The 24935-nt window shown below is 43.3% G+C and overlaps 1 protein-coding gene across 2 annotated transcripts in view; it reads left to right on the forward strand.

Annotated features, from left to right (window-relative positions):
* The window catches only part of txlng (taxilin gamma), a 69038-nt gene that overhangs the window by 15330 nt on the left and 28773 nt on the right, over positions 1-24935 (forward strand). For both annotated transcript variants that reach the window (XM_061275908.1, XM_061275909.1), the window contains 2 exons: positions 8094-8238; positions 15564-15655. In XM_061275908.1, coding sequence (XP_061131892.1) covers positions 8094-8238; positions 15564-15655 — 237 coding nt within the window. The remainder of the gene's footprint in view (positions 1-8093; positions 8239-15563; positions 15656-24935) is intronic.

Here is a 24935-nt window from a genome sequence, read left to right on the forward strand (position 1 = left end):
TCACCTAGATAACGTATGTGGTATGCATGAGACAATATTTTATTTAACAATACTCTTCACTTGTAAATTTGTTTCTGACGACCACTTACTTTCACAGCAATTACTAGAGCAAATATTCACATTTGTTTATTTTATAGTGCAGCATTCAATAGAAGTTAGACTTGCTTAGTATTTGCCCCTGAAACTTGGCATCTTTTAGCCTGCACAAGTGCATCAATATCAGGCGACCCGTTTCAGAATTTCATCTAAGTGCGTGTGATCTTTGAGTGTAGCTTTGATTTATTAATGTTCATTAGTGAGAACACCTGCTCACAAAGGTAGGTAGTCCCACACATGGACAACATTTTTGCAGCCAGTACTGTCAATTTAGGATAGCGTTGTAGAAGCAGTGACGTGCGGTGATGTTCATGACTGGGGAGGAACTGACGTCAACCCCCTCCCCCCGGTAAAATTTGTCCGGCACCTAACCGTGTCACAAAAAAAGTTGGGGAACGATGATCTCGTGTGGCTAACTCATTATTTAATTTGAACTATTTTACCGTTTTTTTCCGTGTATAGTGCGCAATATTTTACTAATTTATTGTCCTAAAATCTGGGGTGCGTATTATACATGGGTACAAAGAAAAAAAAAAAAAATTTTTTTTTTTTAAATTTTTTTTTTTTTTTTTTTTTTAAATAAAGTCATGGTACAACAAAACCAACAACAGGACTGACCGACAAAGTCGTGGAACAAAAAGACAGGGTGACATTACCAAAGACAGGAACAGAATGACAGTAACACATGCAATGATCCAACGGTGAGCGAGGGGCAGACAGGACTTAAATACAAAACACGTTACATCGATTGAGGTGACACAGGAAGAGTGGGGTGACACGAACAGAAACTATGGCAACCTAGACACATAGCAAAACTGGGGACGAGACATGACAAATCTCCCCCGAAATAAAACTCACCTTTCTTCTTGTTTGTTGTCAATCGCGCATCGCATTCAGCCATCCTGCCCAACACACTTAGTAAAATTCATAATTGACGACACATCGTTTGATGCGATGGTGCAATCCTCGATGGTGTGTTATTGTCAAATATTGTTTGTTTTTTAATCTCCATCGCGGACCGGACGTCATACGGAGGCCGCCATTACAGATGCGCAGAACGGTTGCGCAAGACACGTCAGCTATATAAAGAGCGAGAGTTCAGTTCTCCACCTATTAGTTTCAATTCACAGTTTAATTAGCAGTTTCAATCAGCAAATAACAAAATGCGTATTACAGGTAATATTTTATTTCACAACACTTTGCCTTGTTCCTTTCGTCTCTGCTGTTCATTTCAAACACGCTCCATACGACCGCAATGCTCTTGTATCAGACGCTCGCTCGATCACCTGCTAGTTTGCCGTCTGTCACAATGTACCCTACACAAATCCGAAACATTTGTTGCGGCTCCGAGTCACGACGAGGGGCAAGTTTTGGTTTCCAAGGGTGTTTTTATTCCTCTTCAACGTCTCTCCCATACAGAGCCGCCGTGTGCGCACGGAGCGCGGTGGTGCGTTTAGGGGCAGTCGGAGAAATCAACGCCAACAAAAAAAATGACATCCAGCCTAGTTAAGACCATACCAAAGACTTTAAAAATGGGACCCATTGCCTCCCTGCGTGTGTGACGATCTTTGGGACTTAAAAAAAAATAAATAAAATAAAATAAAAATAAAAAAAAAATTAAAAAAAATTCATAAAAATTGGGTGCGTATTATACATGGGTACAAGCTTTTTTCCAGCATCAGCATGCCATTGTTAGGGGTGCGTACTATACATGGGGGCGCACTATACACGGAAAAAAACGGTAATTAAAATCGCATATCAGCAGTCTTCACACATAAAAACATTCAATAAAGCACGTGAAATCAAAAACTTGTTTTCGATCGTGCGTACCACTCCGTTCCGAAGTCCAGTTGTCCGAATCAAACCTTTTAACTCCGGAGTTGCTCTTCCTTTACTGATTACCTCCTGCTTCGACTGAAAATCCATAGTTGAAAATCATTTGGATATGTAATCCTCCATTGTAAAACGAAATGCAAAAACGAGGGGACAAAAACAAAAAACCCGAATGTAAAACGAAACAAATGGACTACTCCTCAGTTGTTCACTGTAAATTTGAACTGGGGATATCTTATTCTACAGGTGGGTGCATGAAGCATCCCGGGATCAAGCATTTTTTTCGTTGCCTCCGTAAGGTCTCGTTTCAAAGCCGTTTTGTTCATCTAAAGAGAGATGACAAAAAATACAAGATATTAGCGTCATTTTCGGACTAAGTCGCTCCGGAATTTAGGTCGCATTAGCCATAAACTGGACAATAACGTGGAAAAAAAAACATATATAAGTCTCTCCGGCGTATAAGTCGCATTTTGGGGGGAAATGTATTAGACAAAATCCAACACCAAGAACAGACATGAACAAGCAACAACAGGCTAAACGATAGGTATGCTAACGTGACACAAACGAAGAGCTGAGAACGGGCCTGACGTAACATTCAGAGTTATTAAAAAAACTATTACATAAATAACACGTTTATAAAACCATCTGTCACTCCAATTCATTAAATCCATCGATCATCCTTTGTCAACGATGGGTGCGCGCTGCTGATGGGGCTTGCACTTCAAAATATTCCACAGGCCCATATAACGATATATAAATTAGATATCAAATTACTATTATATAAGCAATAATATTATCAAACCATCTGTGCACTCTAAATCATTAAATCCATTGATCAAATTCCTCGTCCTTTGTCAACAACGCCGCGCATGCGCCCTGACGTCAGCCTCGTCGTTATTCCACAGATCTAGTATATAACTATATTGTAGCGTTAACAAAGTACAAGGAAAGACGTGGGTTTGGTAAACGGCTCTTTATTTAACAAAACAAACTTCCAGGTGTGTGGCGGTGTGGACTTTCAGCCACGGAGAAGGAAGAGAGATCCATCGAATAGGACCGGGCCTGCGTAAAAGCCATGACCGAGCCCCATCCACCGTCCCCGGACAGCCACCCGGCCGAGCGCCGGCCCTCGACTTCTATCCACGGAGGTGAAAGAGAGCTCCGTAGAGTAGGACCGGGCGTGCGTAAAAGCCATAATAGTTTTTCAAACCTTCTGTGTCACTCCAAATCCTTAAATCCTTCAAACTCTTCGTCCTCCGTGTCACTTAGAAACATAGCTGCTAATGATACCGGTAGTACGTCGGGCCCTTCGTCATCTTCGTCATCCCGTGATCAATCTTTGTCCTTTTTGTAAACAACCGCCACGCCGCGCCACACTGCTGACGTCACTTGAAATTCAAATGACAGTAATCCCTTGCTACATCGCGGTTCTGATTTATAAATCGCCCCCCCACCCAAACTATGAAAAAAAACGCGATTTATAGTCCGAAATTACGGCATATACACCAGTTTAACTACGGAAATTAATTAATACAGCCACAGTGTTTGAACACTTAAACAGCGACATAAAGACCGAGAGCAGTTCAGTCTAACTCAGGGGTGGGCATGGAAGTAATATAAACGACCTGTAAAGGTCATTGTATAAAAGATTTTGGCCTTTAGTAGGTAGTAAAGCATGGATATTCCAAACAAGTTTTTTGAAAACAAATGCATTTATTAACAGCATTAAAAAAATTATAATAATTCACTAAAAAACTGCTATCAGTGATTCTCATAAAATACGACACTGTTATTATGAATAACAGTCTCCATCACTTCAGTGCCTGCAGGTCAGATTAATGCAGTGCTTCTCAATTATTTTCTGTTACGCCCCCCCTTAGCAAGAAGAAAACTATTCGCGCCCCCCCTTAGCAAGAAGAAAACTATTCGCGCCCCCCCCCTCCCCACCGTGACTATCCTAACTTGTCTTGTAAGTCGTAAAATGTTGCACTGTCGCAAACGTCACAGAAGTAACAATGAGAGCGCCACTGCCCCCTGCTGGGAAGATGCGCAATTACACTTTATTCTAGTACTGCAAAAAAAAAGCCTGTTCCCCAGGGTCACACGCGCCCCCCCAGGTATAGCACGGCGCCCCCCAAGGGGGGCGCGCCCCACTATTTGAGAAGCACTGGATTAATGAAAGATGTTTATCTTATGAGATCACATCAAACGGCAAACATTCTGACCAAATATATCATCTTGAAGAATCGGTGAAAGCATACACCCAAATAAAGTTATCAAAACGGCAACACGGTGAGGGGTATCTGAAAATCAGAGCAGAGTTTTAACTCACAAACACCTGGTAACAGAGGTGAGGAAACGGGAAACACTTCCTTAAAGTAAGCCTTAAGAACTTTACAGGTTAAGATTAGTCGCAAACAGGTGGTGCATCAATGTCCTTGAGCATCCTGCATTGTTTGAAAATGAGAATAGTCACTAGTTTCAATCCCTGGTATGTGTACAAATCATATTCAAAATGCTTCCCTTTCATTTTCAGTGTTGTTGGTCTCCCTTTTTTGCTAGTGTGTCATAGTCTGGAGTAAAATTTGTTGTGGCAATTCTTAGGAGAGATCCGAGGTGTTGGTCCGTTTACCTCGATCTGTGACGGGTTGATGTTGACGTTCATGTGGCTGAACGTCACGTCGCGTACGTTGAGCCAAATTGGCCACTCTCTTTTAAACACTCGGCACTGTGTCCACCTTGCTTTTCCTTGGGCGACTCGTTTTAATGGAAGGATTCCAGGGGAAGGTTTGTGCGTGGCATTAGCGCAAAACTGCATCTGAAAGCTCAGCGCGCGAATTACAAGAATGCTGTCGTCACAGCCCACGCTCAAAATTCGGGACTGATACAAATAGAGCGCGAGTGCGCCATGTCCGTACTACTGAGTACGTACACGCTCTTGTGAGTGTGCACTGAGCTTTCTGACACGGCTTCCGGTAGTAAATGCGCAAGCGAGCGCTTCCCCGTCTACTGGGGAAACGCAGTCATTGCAGGCAATACGACCAAAAAAAAAAGTTTAATAATACAATTTATTCAGGGTTGGCGGGACGGATTAAACGGTCCCGTGGGCCGGATGTGGCCCGCGGGCCGTAGTTTGCCCACCCCTGGTCTAACTGCATAGCCTGTCAACATAGGCAGCCATGTAATTACACAATCCTCAGAGGAGGCTAGACAGGACGTTGGCCCCTCCGAGCAAATCGTCTTTGGTTTTAAAATAACTATAAATATTCAGTGAGTTTGGTTAAAAATGATACAAAATTATTGATATCAAAAGGAAAATTACTTTATAATAAAAACAATTAAATTTTTCCCCTTTTCATGATGGCAGGGGAGGCGTAACCTCCCTTGCCTCCTCTGACCGCACGTCCCTGGGTAGGAGATACTTGTGAAATGTGTCCAGCAAATGTCTCCTTCAATTCTACATCACACTGCAAATCAATGATTTCAAGTTGCATGTCAACAGACACATCAGAAGGTCTGACTGTGAATGGTGAGCAAAAAACTGCGAATTCTGTCTTGAGTTTGCTAAAGACTTTAAATTGTTTCTCAAACTCCCTCAGCAACCCTGAAATCTTGTTTTAGTACAGTTTCACGTCAGGATTAACGCTTGCTGCGCACACATCTCGGAGACAGGGAAAATGAGCAGGGTCTCCGCATGCTATCTGCGTCTCACATAACATGAGCCAGGGCCGGACTGGGAGATTTTTTCAAACCAAGAGTCATTTATGGTACCAGGCCACCTTTAGAAAACAAAACCAACAACAGGACTGACCGTTGAAAACAGGGTGACATTACCAAAGACAGGAACAGAAAGCAAACAGACATCATGACAGCAACACATGCAATGATCCGACGGTGAGCGAGGGGCAGACAGGACTTAAATACAAAACACGTTACATCGATTGAGGTGACACAGGAAGAGAGGGGCGACGCGAACAGAAACTATGGCAACCTAGACACATAGCAAAACTGGGGACGAGACATGACAAATCTCCCTCGAAATAAAACTTGTAATCACCTTTCTTCTTGTTTGTTGTCAATCGCGCATCGCATTCAGCCATCCTGTCCCAACACACTTAGTCAAAAAAATCCATAATTGACGACACATCGTTTGATGCGATGGTGCAATCCTTGATGGTGTGTTATTGTCAAATATTGTTTGTTTTTTAATCTTCATCGCGGACCGGACGTCATGCAGAAGCAGTATGATTGTGCATGCGCGGAAGCAGTATAACTGCGCATGCGCACTATGGGTCAGCTGCGCAGAACTGATGCGCAAGACACGTCAGCTATTTACTAATTAGCGAGAGTTCGGTTTAATTAGCAGTTTCCTCAGAATGGATAAGAGAGCAAGTTATACTGTAGCATTTCGAAAGAAAGTCATTGAAGTGGCAGAAGAATTAGGCAATAGGGCAGCTGCGCGCCAATTTGACGTCAATGAGTCAAACATAAGAGGAAGAAAAAAAATCAATTTGATACAGCGAAGGCTTCAGCAATATAGTCCTCTTCTCTTCTTGACTGACAATGAATGTGATAGTTTAATACAATCAGCAAATAACAAAATGCGTATTACAGGTCGGTCATATTTTATTTCACAACACTTTGCCTTGTTCCTTTCGTCTCTGCTGTTCACTTCAAACACGCTCCATACGAACACAATGCTCGCGTATCAGACGCTTGCTCGATCACCTGTTTCGTACATAGTCATAGCCTATTCAATGTCGCAAGTGCTGTAAAAATAAAAACTATCCCTCTGTCCAATGACACTGTTGCCAGATGTATAAGTGACATTGCAAACGATCTTCAAGAACAGCTGGTTGATAAACTCAGACAGACGTTTTGCTTTGCAGTTTTGACCTGACAAACTCCCTGTGTGAGGATCTAAATTTTTGTAAGTACGTATGTCAAAGGCAGGGCTACAGCTAAAGAGCTGTTCAAAATTCTGGACTGCTTGACTGAAAATAGTCTAAAGTGGGAAAACTGCATTGGTGTTTGCAGTGATGGTGCACAGACTATGGCAGGGATGAGAAAAGGATTCGGGGCACTCATCAAAAATGCCTCACCTAATGCTGAGTGGACACGATGTGTTATACACAGAGAAGCATTGGACTCTAGGCACCTTTCCTCTGAATTCAGTGAGGTCATGACTGGCATTATAGGTGTAGTCAATTTCGTTAAGACCAGACCTCTACAAACAAGAGTCTTTTCTTCTATCTGTGAGGAGATGGGAGCTGAGCACCAAGCTGTGCTGTTTCACAGTAAAGCAAGGTGACTGTCAAGAAGAAATGAGCTCGGAGAGGAGATAAGAATGTTTTTGGCGCAGGAACACAAGTATGAAGTCGCAGAAAAATTCAGTGACGAGAACTTCTTGGCTAAGGTGACCAGACGTCCTCTTTTCACATGTCCTACTTTTGAGACCAAAAAAATATCGGGGGGTAATTTCAAAATCTTCTGGGATTGTTTGTTGTTTGACTGCCTCAAACATAATACACATTGTACATTGTCAATAGTATTTTCACTCCGTTCCATTTCAGTCAATTCCACGTTTCTCTGTATCGTTCGCAAATAAGTCACGTTGAATAAAAAATTCCCGCGCTTTCGCCAGCGTCGTGATCCTTATGAAGCTGAGAGCTTGACATCTAAGGCAGGCACTTGCGTGTCTGTGGCAAATAAAGGTGCCAATGACCTGCAGGCACAGATGAATTCCAAGCACACAAAAGCAGCGAGGGGTGAGAGCTCATCATCCAAAGTCACAGATTTTTTTGTGACCAAGCAGAAGGTAGCTATGCTTTTCATACAGTTGCGCTATAAAACTAAAAAATGTCAGTGTACGTATGTTTTTGTGTAAATATGTTTTTGTTATTGTCCCTGTATTGTTTTGTGTTATTCAGGCCAATAAATGCAATTGCTTTACAGATACCATGTCATTTGTGTCATAGCCCAAGTTATAACAGTAAACAAGTAGAAACTCCGTCAATTAAGCACGACTCAATAAAAACATACACAGTGGTTCACTGTTTGCCATCTTGAAATGTATTTTGCAACTGCTGGACTCCTGAGAGATCAAAATGACTTTAAAGATCTCTTCGATCTTAACCACCTTCTTTGCATATGTCTCTTGTTAGGAGGAGGTTGCAGAGTTTGGTTTAGAGTTGTGCTGCAATGAGGAAGAGAGAGGAGAGACTCCTGGCAGAGAGGACAGTCTAAGTGACTTGAGGGAGTCAGCGCTTGATCTTGGAGAACCCAAGTCTTCTGAAGAGGATGCCTTTGGTAGGAACTCTGAATTTTGAATATTTACAGACTGGATTTAATTTATTATATAGATTGATTACACTTTTGTACTCTGTTTCAATATGTTACTGTTCTTCATACCTTTGCTCTCTATGATTAAAAAATGCTTTAGGTTATGTATTCATCCATCCATTTTTAACACCACTTATTCTGTTCAGGGTTGTGCAATCCCAGCTAACAAAGGGTGAAAGACAGACGACACCCTGAACTGGTCGGCACCCAGTCGCAGGGCGCAAACATGACGAGACAAACAACCAATCACACCCACAAGCACACTGCCACTGAGCGGGATTCGATCCCACAATGCGCGCACACAAGACATGCGAGTGTACCCGAACAGTGACTTGGGTTATCAGATATTGATTATTGATTCAGAGTAATGTAGTTATTGTGTACATCGTATACAGTACATTATCATCCTTGTGAAGTTGTACAGTGAAGGCTGTGCAGTAAAACAAAGTTTATTTTCCGTATTTTCCCGACTATAACTCAGGTCTTTTTTTCACAGTTTGGATGCGACTTATATCAAAGTCAAAGTCAAAGTCAGCTTTATTGTCAATCTCTCCACATGTCACAACACACAGAGACCGAAATTACGTTTTTCTCTATCCCACGGTCACGAGACACATAACACGATAGACATACATGTACGCGACACAATATAAAAACAAGAAGGCAAAAATTCAAACAATCAATAGTAAGAGTGATGAATAAATAATAAATAAACAGATAACACAATAAATAACTGAGCCAGCAAGCATAGCGCAAAAGTAAAAAACATCATAAACAAAAAGGCACAAACAATAAATAAGAGTAATAACAAATAATAAATAATAAGAGCCAGTGTGCATTCAGACAGTTCAGACAGTAAAAGTACAGGACGCTACGCAGAACGGGGGAGCGAGTTCAGGATCCTAACAGCCTGGAGTATGAAGCTGTTTGAGAGTCTGGAGGTGCGGGAGCGCAGGCTTCTGTACCTCTTCCCAGAGGGCAGAAGCTCGAACAAAGAGTGAGCGGGGTGACTCACATCACTCACAATCGTGGTCGCCTTGCGGGTGAGATGGGAGGTGTAAATGTCCTTCAAGGAGGGGAGCGAAGCACCAGCAATCTTACCAGCCGTGTTCACTATGCGCTGCAGGGCCTTCAAGTTGTAGTCAGTGCAGCCGCCACCCCAAACAGCAATACAGCTGGAGAGGACGCGTTCAATGGTGCCGCGGTAAAATGTAGTCATGACGGCCGGAGGAGCGCTCGCTCGCCTGAGTTTCCGCAGGAAGCACAGGCGGCCCTGGTTTTTTTTTGCCAGTGATGCGGTGTTGGTGGACCAGGAGAGATCCTCACTGATGTGCACCCCCAGGAACTTGGCGCTGCTCACTCTCTCCACCACAGCACCGTCGATGGTCAGCGGCAGGTGTTGGGTGTGACCCTTCCGGAAGTCGACAACAATCTCCTTGGTCTTGTCGACGTTCAGCAGGAGGTTGTTGTCCCTGCACCACGTGGTCAGAAGGTCAACCTCCAGCCTGTATTGAGTCTCGTCTCCCTTGGTGATGAGACCCACCAGAGTCGTGTCGTCAGCAAACTTCACTATACGGTTGTCGCTGTAGGTTGCAGTGCAGTCATGCATCAGGAGGGTGAAGAGCAGCGGACTGAGCACGCAGCCTTGGGGGGTCCCCGTGCTCAGCGTGATGCTGGCGGAGATTTTGTCGCCAACACGTACTACCTGTGGCCTCTGACAGAGGAAGTCCAGTAGCCAGTTGCAGAGGTAGGTACTGAGGCCCAGCGCGTCAAGTTTGCTGATGAGGCGTTGTGGCACAATGGTGTTGAAGGCAGAACTGAAGTCCACAAACAGCAATCTCACATACGAGTCCCTTCTCTCCAGGTGGGTGAGGGCCCAGTGGAGGGCAGAGCAGATGGCATCCTCAGAGGACCGTTTGGCTCGGTACGCAAACTGGAAGGGGTCAATGGTGGGGGGGAGAACGGATCGGATGTGCTCCATGACAAGCCGCTCAAAGCACTTCATGATGATGGGCGTAAGTGCCACGGGGCGGTAGTCATTGAAGCAGGACGGAGCGGGCTTCTTCGGCACAGGTACGATGGTGGCAGCTTTGAAACACGACGGGACGATGGCCTGCTGCAGGGAAGTGTTAAAGATGTCTGAAGACATCCGTCCGCTCACCAGCGCAGTCCTTCAGCGCTCGACCCGGGATGTTGTCAGGACCCGCCGGCTTACGGATGTTGATAGCGGCAAGCGCCCTCCTCACGCTGTCGGCGGAGAGGCACAGGGGCAGCTCGTGTGAAGGGGGAGTGGCCTTCAGCGGGCAAGTGCTGTTCTGAGCGTCGAAGCGAGCAAAGAACCGGTTGAGGTCATTGAGCAGACGGACGTCGCCTTCACAGCTCTGCGGCGCGGGCTTGTAATCCGTGATGGTCTGAATGCCCTGCCAAAGGCTCCGTGCGTCCCTGCTGTCCTTGAAGTGGGCGGTAATTTTGCACAAGAACGCCCTCTTTGCATCTTTGATGCCCCGGGACAGGTCAGCCCTCGCAGTCCTCAAGCCAGCCTCATCCCCCGCTCTAAAGGCTTTGTCCCTGGCCCTCAGCAGCCTGAAGACAGCACCTGTCAGCCATGGCTTCCGGTTAGCCCGAGTGACGATGGATTTTGAGAGAGTCACATCATCAATGCACTTCCTGATGTAGGAGGAAACAGAGTCAGTATACTCCTCAATGTCTGTCCGATCGTCGCAAGTGGCAGCCCTCCTGAACATGTCCCAGTCAGTAGAGCCAAAGCAGTCACGCAGTGCATCAGAGGCACCCTCAGGCCACACCCGTACCTGCTTGCAAACTGGCCTGGACGCTCTCAGCATTTGTCTGTATGCGGGCAAAAGCATAACAGTGATATGGTCAGAAAGTCCAAGATGGGGGAGAGGGGCGGCTTTGAAAGCTCCTTTATGCGAAGAGTAGACCCGGTCCAGGAAGCTGTCGCCACGCGTAGAAAAATGAACGTGCTGGTGAAGCCTCGGAAAAACAGACTTCAGGTTAGCATGATTAAAATCCCCAGCGAAGATGGTGAAACCGTCAGGGTGCGCTGTCTCTTGTTCACTGACAGCCTGGTACAGTTCACTAAGAGCTACGATCCTGTCGCCTTCGATGTTGGAAGGCGGGATGTGAACCGCGACTAGCAGAATCGCGGTAAATTCCCTTGGCAGGTAAAAAGGACGGCACTTAATGATCACGAACTCCGCCAGTGGCGAGCAGTGCTTGCATACCACTACAGAGTCCCGGCACCATTCGTCACGGATGTAGACGCATATTCCACCTCCACGAGATTTACCCCCTTGTACAATGGCCCGGTCCGCCCGATAGCACGCTAGCCGCTCCAGATGTACGACAGAGTCCGGAATGTTGACAGTCAACCAAGTCTCAGTGAACACGAGCACACAGCAGTCCCGCACTGTCCGGTTTGTAGATCGCAGCAAGCGAATGTAATCCATTTTGAATAAACAAGTGACTTGGTCAAATACAATAATCAAGCAATGTAAACACGTCTCTACATAGTTGTGAAGCTCATGGCATTTACATCTCTTAATTCCTGTGACAAGTGTTCGCACACTTTCTCATACATTTCTGACAGTGCGGTCTCAGAAAAATACTTGGCGATGGCAAATTGTACTGTGGCTCCAAGTGCTCAAGTAAACGTCGGAAGCCCTCGTTTTCAACAACACTCATCGGTTGTCCATCCAAAACCATGAATTCCAGCACTTTCTCCATAATTTTCATAGCTTTTGCGCTATTGCCTGGGAATTTCTCCCGTCTTTGCAGTGCATCTGCTAACGTTAACTGCTGTGTAGGTCCACCTCCCGCTCCCTTTGATCTGCTCAACTGCTGGAACTCCTGGTGCTCTGTTGCGTGGTGTTTCTGGAGATGCTTAATTAAATTGGTAGTACTATAACTGGCAGTACTACCACCACCCCTGGCAACATTAGCTTTGCAGACATTACAAACTGCCGTCGAGCTAGTTGACGTGTTCAGTTTAAAGTACCTCCACACAGCTGACTCTTTCGTTCACTCCATGTTTGCGTTTGTTTAGAAAACTCTCGTGGCATGCGGCAGACGTGCTGCTGACGTATGACGTAGCCCGCGGCACACGTGCTGCTGACGTATGACGTAGCCCGCGTCCCAATAGATTAAGGAAAGGATCGGCTCACAGATCGGCTGCATTTTTCGATACCCGATCCATCAATTTTGTTGATCCAGCTATCGGATCGGTCCATCTCTACCGTGAAGGCAGCAGGGGGGGTGGGGGGACGGGAAAAGCGATCCAGGGCGCTTGCTTGGAGCACACACACGAGGGACGTGCGGTCAAACGCCTCCCCTGCCATCATGAAAAAGGGAAAAACAAATTCAATTATTACCGTTTTATTCCGTGTATAATGCGCAAAATTTAACTAATTTATTGTCCTAAAATCTGGGTTGCGCATTATACATGGGTACAAAATTTTTTTTTTTTATTTTTTTTATTTTTTTTAATTTTTTTTAAGAAAGTCATGGTACAACAAAACCAACAACAGGACTGACCGACAAAGTCGTGGAACAAAAAGACAGGAACAGAAACCAAACAGACATCATGACAGTAACACATGCAATGATCCGACGGTGAGCGAGGGGCAGACAGGACTTAAATACAAAACACGTTACATTGATTGAGGTGACACAGGAAGGGAGGGGTGACGCGAACAGAAACTATGGCAACCTAGACACATAACTAAACTCGGGACGAGACATGACAAATCTCCCTCGAAATAAAACTTGAAATCACCTTTCTTCTTGTTTGTTGTCAATCGCGCATCGCATTCAGCCATCCTGCCCAACACACTTAGTCAGTAAAATTCATAATTGACGACACATCGTTTGATGCGATGGTGCAATCCTTGATGGTGTGTTATTGTCAAATATTGTTTGTTTTTTAATCTCCATCGCGGACCGGACGTCATACCGAGGCAGTATCTCTGCGCATGCGCACTATGGATCCGATGCGAATAGTCCTCTTCTCTTCTTGACTGACAATGAATGTGATAGTTTAATACAATCAGCAAATAACAAAATGCGTATTACAGGTAATATTTTATTTCACAACACTTTGCCTTGTTCTTTTCGTCTCCGCTGTTCACTTCAAACACGCTCCATACGAACACAATGCTCTGGTATCAGACAAGGCTTGCTCGATCACCTGCTCATTTGCAGTCTGTCACAATGTACCCTACACAAATCCGAAATTTGTTGCGGCTCCGAGTCATGACGAGGGGCAAGTTTTGGTTTCCAAGGGTGTTTTTATTCCTCTTCAACGTCTCTCCCATACAGAGCCGCCTTTTTCACGTCCGCACGCCTTTTTCACGTGTGCGCACAGATCGCGGTGGTGCCTTTACGGGCACTCGGAGAAATCAACGCCAACAAAAAAAATACATCCAGCCTATTTAAGACCATACCAAAGACTATAAAAATGGGACCCATTGCCTCCCTGCATGTGTGACGATCATTGGGACTGAAAAGAAAAAAAAAGAAAATTAAATTTTTTTTTTAAAAATTGGGTGCGTATTATACATGGGTACAGGCTTTTTTCCAGCATCAACATGCCATTTTTAGGGTGCGCATTATACATGGGGGCGCATTATACACGGAAAAAAATGGTAAATCCATCGATTAAAGTCTTCGTCCTTTATCAACAACGGCGCGCGTGCGCCCTGACGTCAGCCTCGTCGTTATTCCACAGATCTGGTATATAACTATATTGTAGCGTTAACAAAGTACAAGGAAAGAAGTGGGTTTGGTAAACGGCTCTTTATTTAACAAAACAAACTTCCAGTCGCGTGGCGGCGTGGACTTCCAGCCACGGAGGTGGAAGAGAGATCCATAGAATAGGACCGGGCGTGCGTAAAAGCCATGTCCGAGCCCCATCCACCGTCCCCGGACAGCCACCCGGCCGAGCACCGGCCCCCGACTTCCATCCACGGAGGTGAAAGAGAGCTCCGTAGAGTAGGACCGGGCGTACGTAAAAGCCATAATAGTTTTTCAAACCTTCTGTGTCACTCCAAATCCTTAAATCCTTCAAACTCTTCGTCCTCCGTGTCACTTAGAAACAAAGCCGCTAATGATGCCGGTAGTAGGTGGGGCCCTTCGTCATCTTCGTCATCCCGTGATCGAGTCTTTGTCCTATACGTAAACAACCGCTGCGCCACTGACGTCACTTGAAATTCAAATTACAGTAATCCCTTGCTACATCGCGGTTGGTGTAGCGCAGTTTAACTTTTTTTCCTTTTTTTGGGGGGGGAATTTTCACATACAACCAGTATGGCTCAACAAATTCATCAATTGATCCATATACAGGTTCCGGCAAAATGATCTCACACATTTGTAGGTTTAATGAAATGCAAATGTATTAAAGAAACAAAAAAGTTTATTTTTGTATTTTTGAAAAGTACATATAATGCCGTTTTGTTTCGTTTTGTTTACGAATAATGTTATTTTGGTCTTACCGCTGCCACATTTTCTGGAGTTCTGGCGGTGCGAGGTCGGCTGGTTGATTTTCGTATCAATACTGATCCACTGGCTCTGAAGTCAGTAACCTATAACAAGATCGTGTTTCGAGCAGGTACGGGATCATGTCTACCAAGTCTGAAGCGCAAGCGGAAGGCTCGTTGTGTTGCAATTATAGATTCGTTCTTGTTTTTAATTCATTTGAATTTTATTAAACCTGCAAGTGTGTCAGATAATTTTGCCGGACCCTGTATAAGATACTCTGCATTATAAGGCGCAAGCAGTCATAGTCTTCATTCATTCATCTTCTGAATTGCTTTATCCTCACCAGGGTCGCGGGAGTGCTGGAGCCTTTTCTAGCTGTCTTTGGGCGATAAGCGGGATACACTCAGAAGGGGGGGGGGGTCATTTAGGGAGGCTATGCCAAAGAAAAAACACAATATGCACCAAGTTGCTCTCGATGATTCAACTGTTACGTGCCCTGAGAGGGTCCGACTAAATGACTAACTGGTAAAAAAAGCCATTCAATATTAGTCAAAAAAATTAGCGGATTTGCACAGTTATTGCTGTAACATTGCACATTGCGCACCCTCAAGGACACTCCCCCAGTCCATGAAATGGACTTGTTATGCCAGTTTGCGAGGGAAAAAGGTTGGGGGCCTCTGCTCTAAGCTCCATCCAAGTTCCATTTGTTTTTTATTATCCTTGATAAGTTGCCATAATGTAAAGTGTTGTTTCCATTTTGTGAGATGTACCTCATTGTGGTTTTATTCCTATTTCAGGGAAGGAGGTTTTCCTACTAATGATGGCCTTGAATTCCTTAGCCACACCTGAAGAAAAATTGGCTGCTTTGTGCAAAAAATATGCTGATCTGGTAAGATTGCCACAAGTGTTCGTCTGGATTTCTCATTTTGAGGTCTTGATTGGTAAAGGGAGCAAATATTGTCACATTATGGAAATATCTGGTGTTCCTCTATTTTGTGTCTGGTCTTTCCCAAAATAATCCATGTTGGGAACTGACCTGAGTTTTTCTTGATGAAGTACAGTAAACCGTCGTTTTTCGCGGGGGTTACATTCCAAAAAGAAGGTTTTTTTACAATTATTAATGTGAAGCTGAAAGCTACCCCATTCACTTTATTCTTCTGCTTCTTTATCTATTATATTTTCCTCACTTTTTTGACGCCCTATTCCTTCCACATAATTCATCCGATTCACGCCATTCCACTTTTGACTAATTCCAAATATTCACGTGATGACCGCTTGCACCTTTGTCATTCCAAAAATTTTCCGTTATCACAAAATTCGCAAATTTACGCCAAATTTTTCCCCATTCATTCTTAATGGCACATTCAACATTTCACATTTAGTTCCAGTTTGAAATTCACATTATTGAGAACATTCAATTCACATTGGGGAAGATTTTCAAAATTGCCAAATTACAAAAAGTTTTGACGTTAAAAATTTCTGCAAAACTTCACTAAATTTCGTTTTTCACTTCAAATTTCTACATTTTTCAACCGATTGCAACCCATTCCAACTTTAAACTCATCATCTTTTGCCTACCTATTCCAAAACTTCCCAATTACCAAAAATTCCAAATTTTGAAATTCACGCCAAATTCTCCATTATTTCGTTCTTCCCTTCTAATTTCTACATTTTTAAACCTATTCAACCCGTTCCAACTGTTCACCTTATGCTGACCATATTCACACCATTCACCCCCACTTGAACTTTGCTTATCCAGTCCACCCCTTCAACCCCACTTCCACAGTGTGGCGGCAATCTTGGATTGACCCAGAAGTGTCCCGGAATGAACACAAAGTGAATCAGAAGTGCCCCAAAACAAACAGGAAGGGCCCCAAAATGAACAGGAAGTGCCCCAACATGAATAGGCAGTGAACCGGAAGTGCCTTAATTTCAAAAGGAAGTGAACCGGAAGTGCCCCAAATCAAACCAGAAGTGACCCAAATTAAACCGAAAGTGAGCCAAATAAACCGGAAGTGACCTAAATTAAACTGGTAGTGAACCAAATCGAACCGGAAGTGACCTTAATTAAACCGGAAGGGCAACAAATTAACCGGAAGTGACCAACTAAACCGGAAGTACCCAAAATAAAACTAAAAGTGACCTACATAACACCGGAAGTTATCTCATTTTAACAGGAAGTGACCCCAAACAAACCGGAAGTGCCCCAAATAAACCGGAAGTGATCTCAATTAACCGGGTGACCCCATTTAAAACGGAAGTGACCCCATACAAACCGGAAGTGCTTCAAATAAACCGGATGTGCCCTCATTTTTCAACATATGCTCTGACTTTTACAATTTTTGTCCGATCCAACCTGTTTCAACTTTAGAATTCCAACGTGAACCTTTTCCAAATTTCAAAAGATTTTGGTGCAATTTATTTTTTAAATTCCCATTCATTCTCCATAAGGCATTCAACATTTGCTCTAATTTTTACATTTTTCAACCGATTCAACTCATGTCAACACTAAACTACCATTTTTTTCTATTTATAATGCGCAAAATTTAACTAATTTATTGTCCTAAAATCTGGGGTGCGCATTATACATGTACAAAAAAAACCGGATATGATACGGAGGCCGCCATTACAGATGCGCTTTCTTTTCTGCTGTTCACTTCAAACACGCTCCATACGAACACAATGCTCTCGTATCAGACGCTTGCTCGATCACCTGCTCGTTTGCTATCACAATGTACCCTACACAAATCCGAAACATTTCGTCGCTATCGAGTTTACTAGCGCATGCTGACCGGCAGAATAACATCCGGTTGTTCCCAAAGATGATCTTTTTTCTGAAATAATTTTACGTTTACGGACTTAACTAGGAGTCAAAATTTGGGTGCGTATTATACATGGGTACAGGCTTTTTTCCAGCATCGACATGCCATTTTTAGGGTGCGTATTATACATGGGGGCGCATTATACACGGAAAAAAACGGTAAGTAATGATTGCATACTTTCTTTAAATCCTATAAACTTCATTTCACTTCTCAAATATCACTTTTTGTCTGCTATATGATGTATTTAACTGGAATTGCTGATCCGAACAACCAATGACATATGAAGGAAACTCTTGAAAATGATTAGGGGTGCCAAACTTTTGCATTCGACTGTGGGCGCATTATACATGGAAAAAAACGGTATTCATCTTTTTCCTTCCTATTCCACAACTTCCCACTTACCGAGAATTCCATGTTTCAATTCCGAAAATGTACGCCAAATTTAATAAAATTTCGTTTTACCCTTCTAATTTCTACATTTTTTGACCGATTCGACTCATTCCAACTTTCAAATGTTCATCTTTTGTCTACCTATTCCAGAACTTCCCGCTTACCAAAAATTCAAAATTTTCAATTTTGAAATCCACTCCAATGATCCTCGGAGCCATGTTGTCTGGGGCTTCATGCCCCTGGTAGGGTCACCCATGGCAAAAGGGTCCTAGGTGAGGGGCCAGACAAAGCACGGCTCAAAAAAACCCTTATGACGAAAAAGACTTATGGACTCAGATTTCCCTCGCCCGGGTCACCAGGGCCCCCCCTCTGGAGCCAAGCCTGGAGGTGGGGCTCAAAGGCGAGCGTCTGGTGGCCGGGCCTTCGCCCATCGGGCCGGGCCGGGCACAGCCCGAAAAGGAAACGTGGGTCCCCCTTTCCATGGGCTCACCATCTCTGGGATGGGCCAAAGGGGTCGGGTGCATTGTGAGCCACGGGCAGCCAAAGGCAGGGACCTTGGTAGTCCGATCCCCGGCTGCAGAAGCTGGCTCTTGGAACATGGAATGTCACCTCTCTGGCTGGAAAGGAGCCCGAGCTGGTGTGCGAGGCAGAAAAGTTCCGACTAGATATAGTCGGACTTGCCTCCACAGGCAGTTTGGGTTCCGGTACAATCCCTCTCGAGAGGGGCTGGACTCTCTTCCACTCTGGAGTTGCCCACGATAAGAGGCGTCGAGCAGGTGTGGGTATACTTATTGCCTCCCAGCTGGGCGCCTGCACATTGGGGTTCACCCCGGTGAATGAGAGGGTAGCCTCCCTCCGCCTTTCCTGACTGTTGTCTGTGTCTATGCACCAAACGGCAGCTCAGAGTAGCCACCCTTCTTGGAGTCCCTGGAGGAACTGCATGAGAGCGCTCCTTCTGGGGACTCCATTTTTCTACTGGGTGACTTGAATGCTCACGTGGGCAATAACAGTGAGACCTGGAAGGCCGTGAAGGGTGTTCTATTATTGGAATTCTGTGCTCGACACAGATTGTCAATAATGAACACCATGTTCAAGCATAAGGGTGTCCATGTGTGCACTTGGCACCAGGACACCCTAGGCCACAGTTCGATGATCGACTTTGTAGTCGTGTCATCGGATTTGCGGCCGCATGTTCTGGACACTCGGGTGAAGAGAGGAGCGAAGCTGTCAACTTAACACCTGGTGGTGGGTTGGCTCCGATGGTGGGGGAAGATGCCGGTCAGACCTGGCAGACCCAAACGCTCTGTGAGGGTCTGCTGGGAACGTCTGGCAGAATCCCCTGTCAGGAAGAGCTTCAACTCCCACCTCCGGCAGAGCTTTTCCCACGTCCCGAGGGAGGCGGGGGACATTGAGTCTGAGTCCAAACTTTTTGCAAGGAGGGCCAGATTTAATAAAGTGAAGGGGCCCTGGGGCCAATAGTTTTTTTTTGACATTTTTTAACTACAAAGATTTCATACAAATACACACTTTTATAAAACAAATTTCATTGTCCCAATTGTCTTTATTTTTTAAATGACAAAATAACCAAATATAAGCCACTCAGGCAGATGTGAACAACTCTAAAAACTCAAATTCTGCCTTTCATTCATATCTGAAGAGTCAGATAACATTGAGCAAACTGTATGAAATACCTTAAATTTACATGAGTTTAAAATTATTTTTGCCTCATGAACATTTTAAACAGGAGTAAAAAGTAATGCAAAGTTATTATTAAAACTTAAAACAAGTGAATTTTGCTCTTGTCATTTGCAATATCTTTCAGCAAGTAATAGTTTGTGTCACGTCTACAGGTTCATAACATCAACAGTATTAACATGGCCATTTCGTATGATTTAATATTAAGTAATATTTACCTCATTTAATTTTGACTCACAGTCCCGCGTGAAGAATCGCTGTTGTAATGCCAGTTCAGCTTGGAGCTGCTTCACTTTATCAGTGCCGTCACTCCCTGTTAGCTTGTCCTGTGTTAGCATGTTTAGACTGATAGTGTCTCTTTAGGTTGAAATCCTTAAACCAGTTCTGTTTAGAAATTAGACAAATACAATTGCCTTGATTTTCATTGAAGAAGTATTGTAATTCCCCATTTCTCTTGAAAGCGACGGCCCTCAATGTCAATTTTCCTCGTTTTCTTTGCAGTCGCCATAGCAGAAATGAGCAGAGAGGGGTGGTGCTTCCACCTTTTCGTAATAGGAGAAATTACAGTTTCACGTTTCATGATTTTTTTTTTTATTCAGTTTGACAGTGCAGGCGGACCATAAATAATACATTATAAGACCGAAGCTGCGAGCCGTATGAAATCTGACCGGGGGCCGGATTTGGCCCGCGGCCGGAATTTGGATATGCCTGATTTAGGCTATACAGGGCCCAAAGTGCGACCATTTTGGCTGCATATGCAACCAAAACTACCTAACTGAAACGAAAAAGAAAATAAATGCGAAAAATCGAGGGAAAATGAAGAGAGGTTGAGGCAGTTTTTTGACCAAGCACACTAATTCTTGAATCTTACCCAACTGTTACAACCAGCCCTACTTCTGAGAGTCTATCCAGCCAAAACACGAAGCACTCGATCGGTAAGATGCCAAGCCCCAGTCCATCGGAAACGAGTAGGTAACCGAATCTGAAATAGAGCCCACTCAAATTAAAAAGTCCAAAATATATTCTTTAAGACAGGACTGGTTGAAAGAATTTCCCTCGCTGAGGTACAACAAAGAACGTAACGCCAATGGACTCCGTTTACTTTCAGGGGTGTGGTCAGAGTATGGCTGTTATTTGTAAGCAGGTTAACAACGTTGCGATCAAAACGTTAAAAAAAAAAAAAAAGACAACACATCTGAAAACGCGCTGCATGCCGTGACAAGTGTCTATAGAAAGTGACCCTGCTACAATACTACATGATTTTAGGTCTCAAATCAGTGAAGCGCTTTAAACACAATCCGGTCTGAAAAAAACGGTCGCTATCCGAAATGGTTGCTATCTGAAACAATGGTCCCTACAGGAAATAGTAAAAGAAATCAAAATTTAAAAAAACAGGTATAATACAGTACAAATTGTGTCAAATCAGCATAAATACATTAAAGAAAACATTTAAACATGACAAAACATTAGGTAAACAAAGGAAAACTTACCATTTTGACAGCAATGTTAATGGTGTGCGTAAGTGTATGGCGATGTGGGGATGGGGGTTACTGCTTGGAGTGGGAACCAAGACAACCAAGACATTGTTTGACATTTAACCGCTGCACTTTTCTTAGCAAACTCTTTGGTCGTTATCCGAATTGTTAACTATGTAACTATCAGAGGCGTTATACCGCTCTAATGTAGATTCTAACAAACAAACGAAGAAAAAAGTGGATCTGGCAGTTGAATAAGTGTTTTCTCAGAAGTTGGAGGTATTCAGAAAGCGGGTGAATTCCTCCTTGAACAAAGGCTATTCATTTCCAAGAGGATGAATGGAGCTCAGACCCAAGGCTTAGGAAAGCGTTAGGAGTTAGCGTCTTTCAACGATCACCAAAACGCATTTCTTTGGCGTGCATTTTGGTGCAAACGATATAACTAAAGCTTTTAACGGAGGGTAAGTACATGTACATTTCGAACATTGCCTGCACGCATGCACACACACACACACACAATACAACTAATATTGTTTAAAAAAACAATCGAATGAAACGTATTCGCTAACAAGGAAATCAGCTAAAACGGCTAGCTGGTCTACATTTACAAACTTTACGCTATGCCGCCATCCAAAAAAAATGAGGGCTACGATGAACTTAAATCATCTATTGACTTGATAAGGCAAGACATTACCACACTCTTGGAGCAGCAAGCCACCCTGCTCCAGCTAACGTCTGAACTAACGGAGCTTAAGAAAGCGTCCAAAGAGAAAGATGAAAAAATCCTGTCGCTTGAACGGAGAGTTGATGCTCTGGAGCAGTATTCCCGGCAAGAAGACCTCATAATCTCTGGTCTTAAAACATCACACCGCTCCTATGCCAGGGCGGCGGGTCCTCCGGATCTCTCGACAGATGACTCTCCTTCGGACGAACTGTCAACGCTCGAAAATCAGGTGGTACAGTTCTTCAAGAGTAGGCATATGGAACTCCAGAAAGGAAACATTACCGCTTGTCACACACTCCCAAGAAATCAAAAACGACCAAAAGATGCACCGAAAATTATCATCCGATTCATCAATAGGAAACATAAAGTGGATCTTCTGAAGCAATGGAGGAAACTACAGGGAACGGGTGTTTACCTAAATGAGCACCTCACTAAGAAGAATGCTGAGATAGCCTGGAACGCACGTAAACTGAAGAAGGAAAACAAGATTCTCGCAACGTGGGTCAGAAATTGCAAGGTATGGATTAAAACGAACGGAGCAACACCAGAAGATGTCAAAACTCTCGTTGTGAGTGAACTGGAGGAACTGAAGAAATATGGCCTGGTGGTGGGGGAACCTAACATCTACAATGGCTGAATTGATGACCATTATCTGGTACTTATGGACCCTCCGGACGAGAATGGTGGATTACAGCGGAGTACAATATGGCAAACAGAGACTGGCAGGGAGGACATCCATCTCAGGTAGACAGTTCCCTCACACCCTTCATGCCATCTAGTGACATTCTCGCAAATGCAGGAATTTCTGTCCCACCAAATCTAGACTCTTTATTACTTAATTCATTTGATCTAGAGAATGCTAATGCTGGTATCTATGAGTCCTTCTTTAACCCAGATACTAATTATACTCCCCTAAAATCTGTTAAATTGTCATGTGAATATTTTTCTGAAGAAATGTTTAACAAATTGTGCAATACTCCTCCTGGCCACTGCCAAACAAATGTATTCGCCACTGTCCACTTCAATATACGGAGTATCTCTAAAAATCATGATGGTCTAAAAACCTATTTATCAACCTTAACACATTCCTTTTCAGTAATAGCTTTTACTGAAACCTGGATGATTGATAACACATCTAGCTACCCTCTCTCTCACTACACTCCTATACACTCTTGCAGACCAAACAAGCAAGGTGGAGGAGTCTCACTGTATGTAAATGACAACTTCAAATTCTCACCCAGAAAGGATCTAAGTGTTAACTTTGATATGACTGTAGCAGAATCTGTGTTTATAGAACTCTCATCTTGCTCACTTACAAACAACAAAAACGTGATAATTGGATGTATATATAGACCACCAGATTCTGATAAAATGACCTTCAATGAAGCCCTCGACTCTACTCTAGAAATCATAAACAAAGAAAACAAATTATGTGTCCTACTTGGTGACTATAATATTAATTTGCTTGAAACTAAGCAGTCACATACAGCAGACTTCCTCAATATATTATATTCCAGTAACTTTTTCCCTCTTATTAACAAACCCTCCAGGATCACAAGCTCAACGGCCACTCTCATTGACAACATTTTATTTAATTCTTTAGACTACAAGATAACATCTGGCCTGTTGATCTGTGATGTATCTGATCATCTTCCTGTCTTCCATTTCATCCACAGTGATAGTGGTCCGAAAATCAAAAGTCATATTGGTGATCAAATCAAATTCCGTAAATTTACTGAGGAAAACATGGTATCCTTTGTATCTATCATCAGTTCTGTATCATGGAATGAGGTTATTCTGTTGCAAGATGTCAACGAAGCTTATCACTCCTTTCAAACAATACTCACAAATGCATTAGAGTCCTCATTTCCTTTAGTTTCTAGTCGCAAAAATAACTCTAAGGGGAAACCTTGGATAACGAATGAACTTAAAAAATCCTCACGTAAAAAGAATAAACTATATAGAAAATCTATTGCAAATCCCACCCCTATAAATATAGAAACATACAAGAAATATAAAAATAATTTTACAGTATTATTAAGGAAAACCAAACAAACTTACTATGCTGATAAATTTACACAAGCCTCTGGTGACATCAAAACAACATGGAATCTTATCAACCATTTATTACATCGCAAAAAACCTAACACATCTACCCCAAGTGAGATGTTGGGGAAGAATGGAGCCCATTCTAACCCAATAGATATTTCTAATGGCTTCAATGATTTCTTTATAAATGTTGGCGCTACATTGGCATCTAGCTTCTCAACCTCTGATACAAGCCCCTGTTGCCTAATTACAGGGCAGTTTCCTTCACTCTCTATTCTTGACCCCCCTAGTGTTGAGGAAGTTTACAGCATCGTCATGAGCTTAAAAAACACGGCCCCTGGCCATGACGAGATCAGAAGCATACTTATTAAGAAAATCATCCATTCAATAAAAATTCCACTGACACACATTTTCTCCTTATCATTAAAGTTTGGCATTGTACCCCAAGAACTAAAAATTGCGAAAGTCATTCCTATTTTCAAAGCTGGTGAGACAAATGAATATGGTAATTATCGACCTATATCCATTCTTCCATGCTTTTCCAAGATTCTAGAAAAAATGGTTTATTCAAGATTGGCAAAGCACCTAGAAACAAACAATATTCTCTATAAACATCAATATGGTTTCCGCAAAAAATTCTCTACTGAGCATGCACTGCTTCAGCTTGTCAACCATATCTCAACAGCTCTTGACAATAAGAATTTCGCTCTTGGTGTCTTCCTAGATTTAAGTAAAGCATTTGATACCGTCGACCATAAGATCCTTATCGCTAAGCTAGAGAGATATGGAGTGAACAATTCTGCCCTGAAATGGTTCACAAACTATCTCGCTAACAGAGAACAATATGTATATATAAATGGTTCTTCTTCGAACAGATCGAAAATACTATCTGGGGTCCCGCAGGCTCAATATTGGGTCCTCTATTATTTTTGGTGTACATAAATGATTTCTCCATGTCTTGTTCAAATTTTCTCCCTTTGTTATTTGCGGACGATACTAATCTTATTGCCACCC

The sequence above is a fragment of the Syngnathus typhle genome, linkage group LG4 (genome assembly GCF_033458585.1).
Source record: "Syngnathus typhle isolate RoL2023-S1 ecotype Sweden linkage group LG4, RoL_Styp_1.0, whole genome shotgun sequence".
NCBI lineage: Eukaryota > Metazoa > Chordata > Actinopteri > Syngnathiformes > Syngnathidae > Syngnathus > Syngnathus typhle.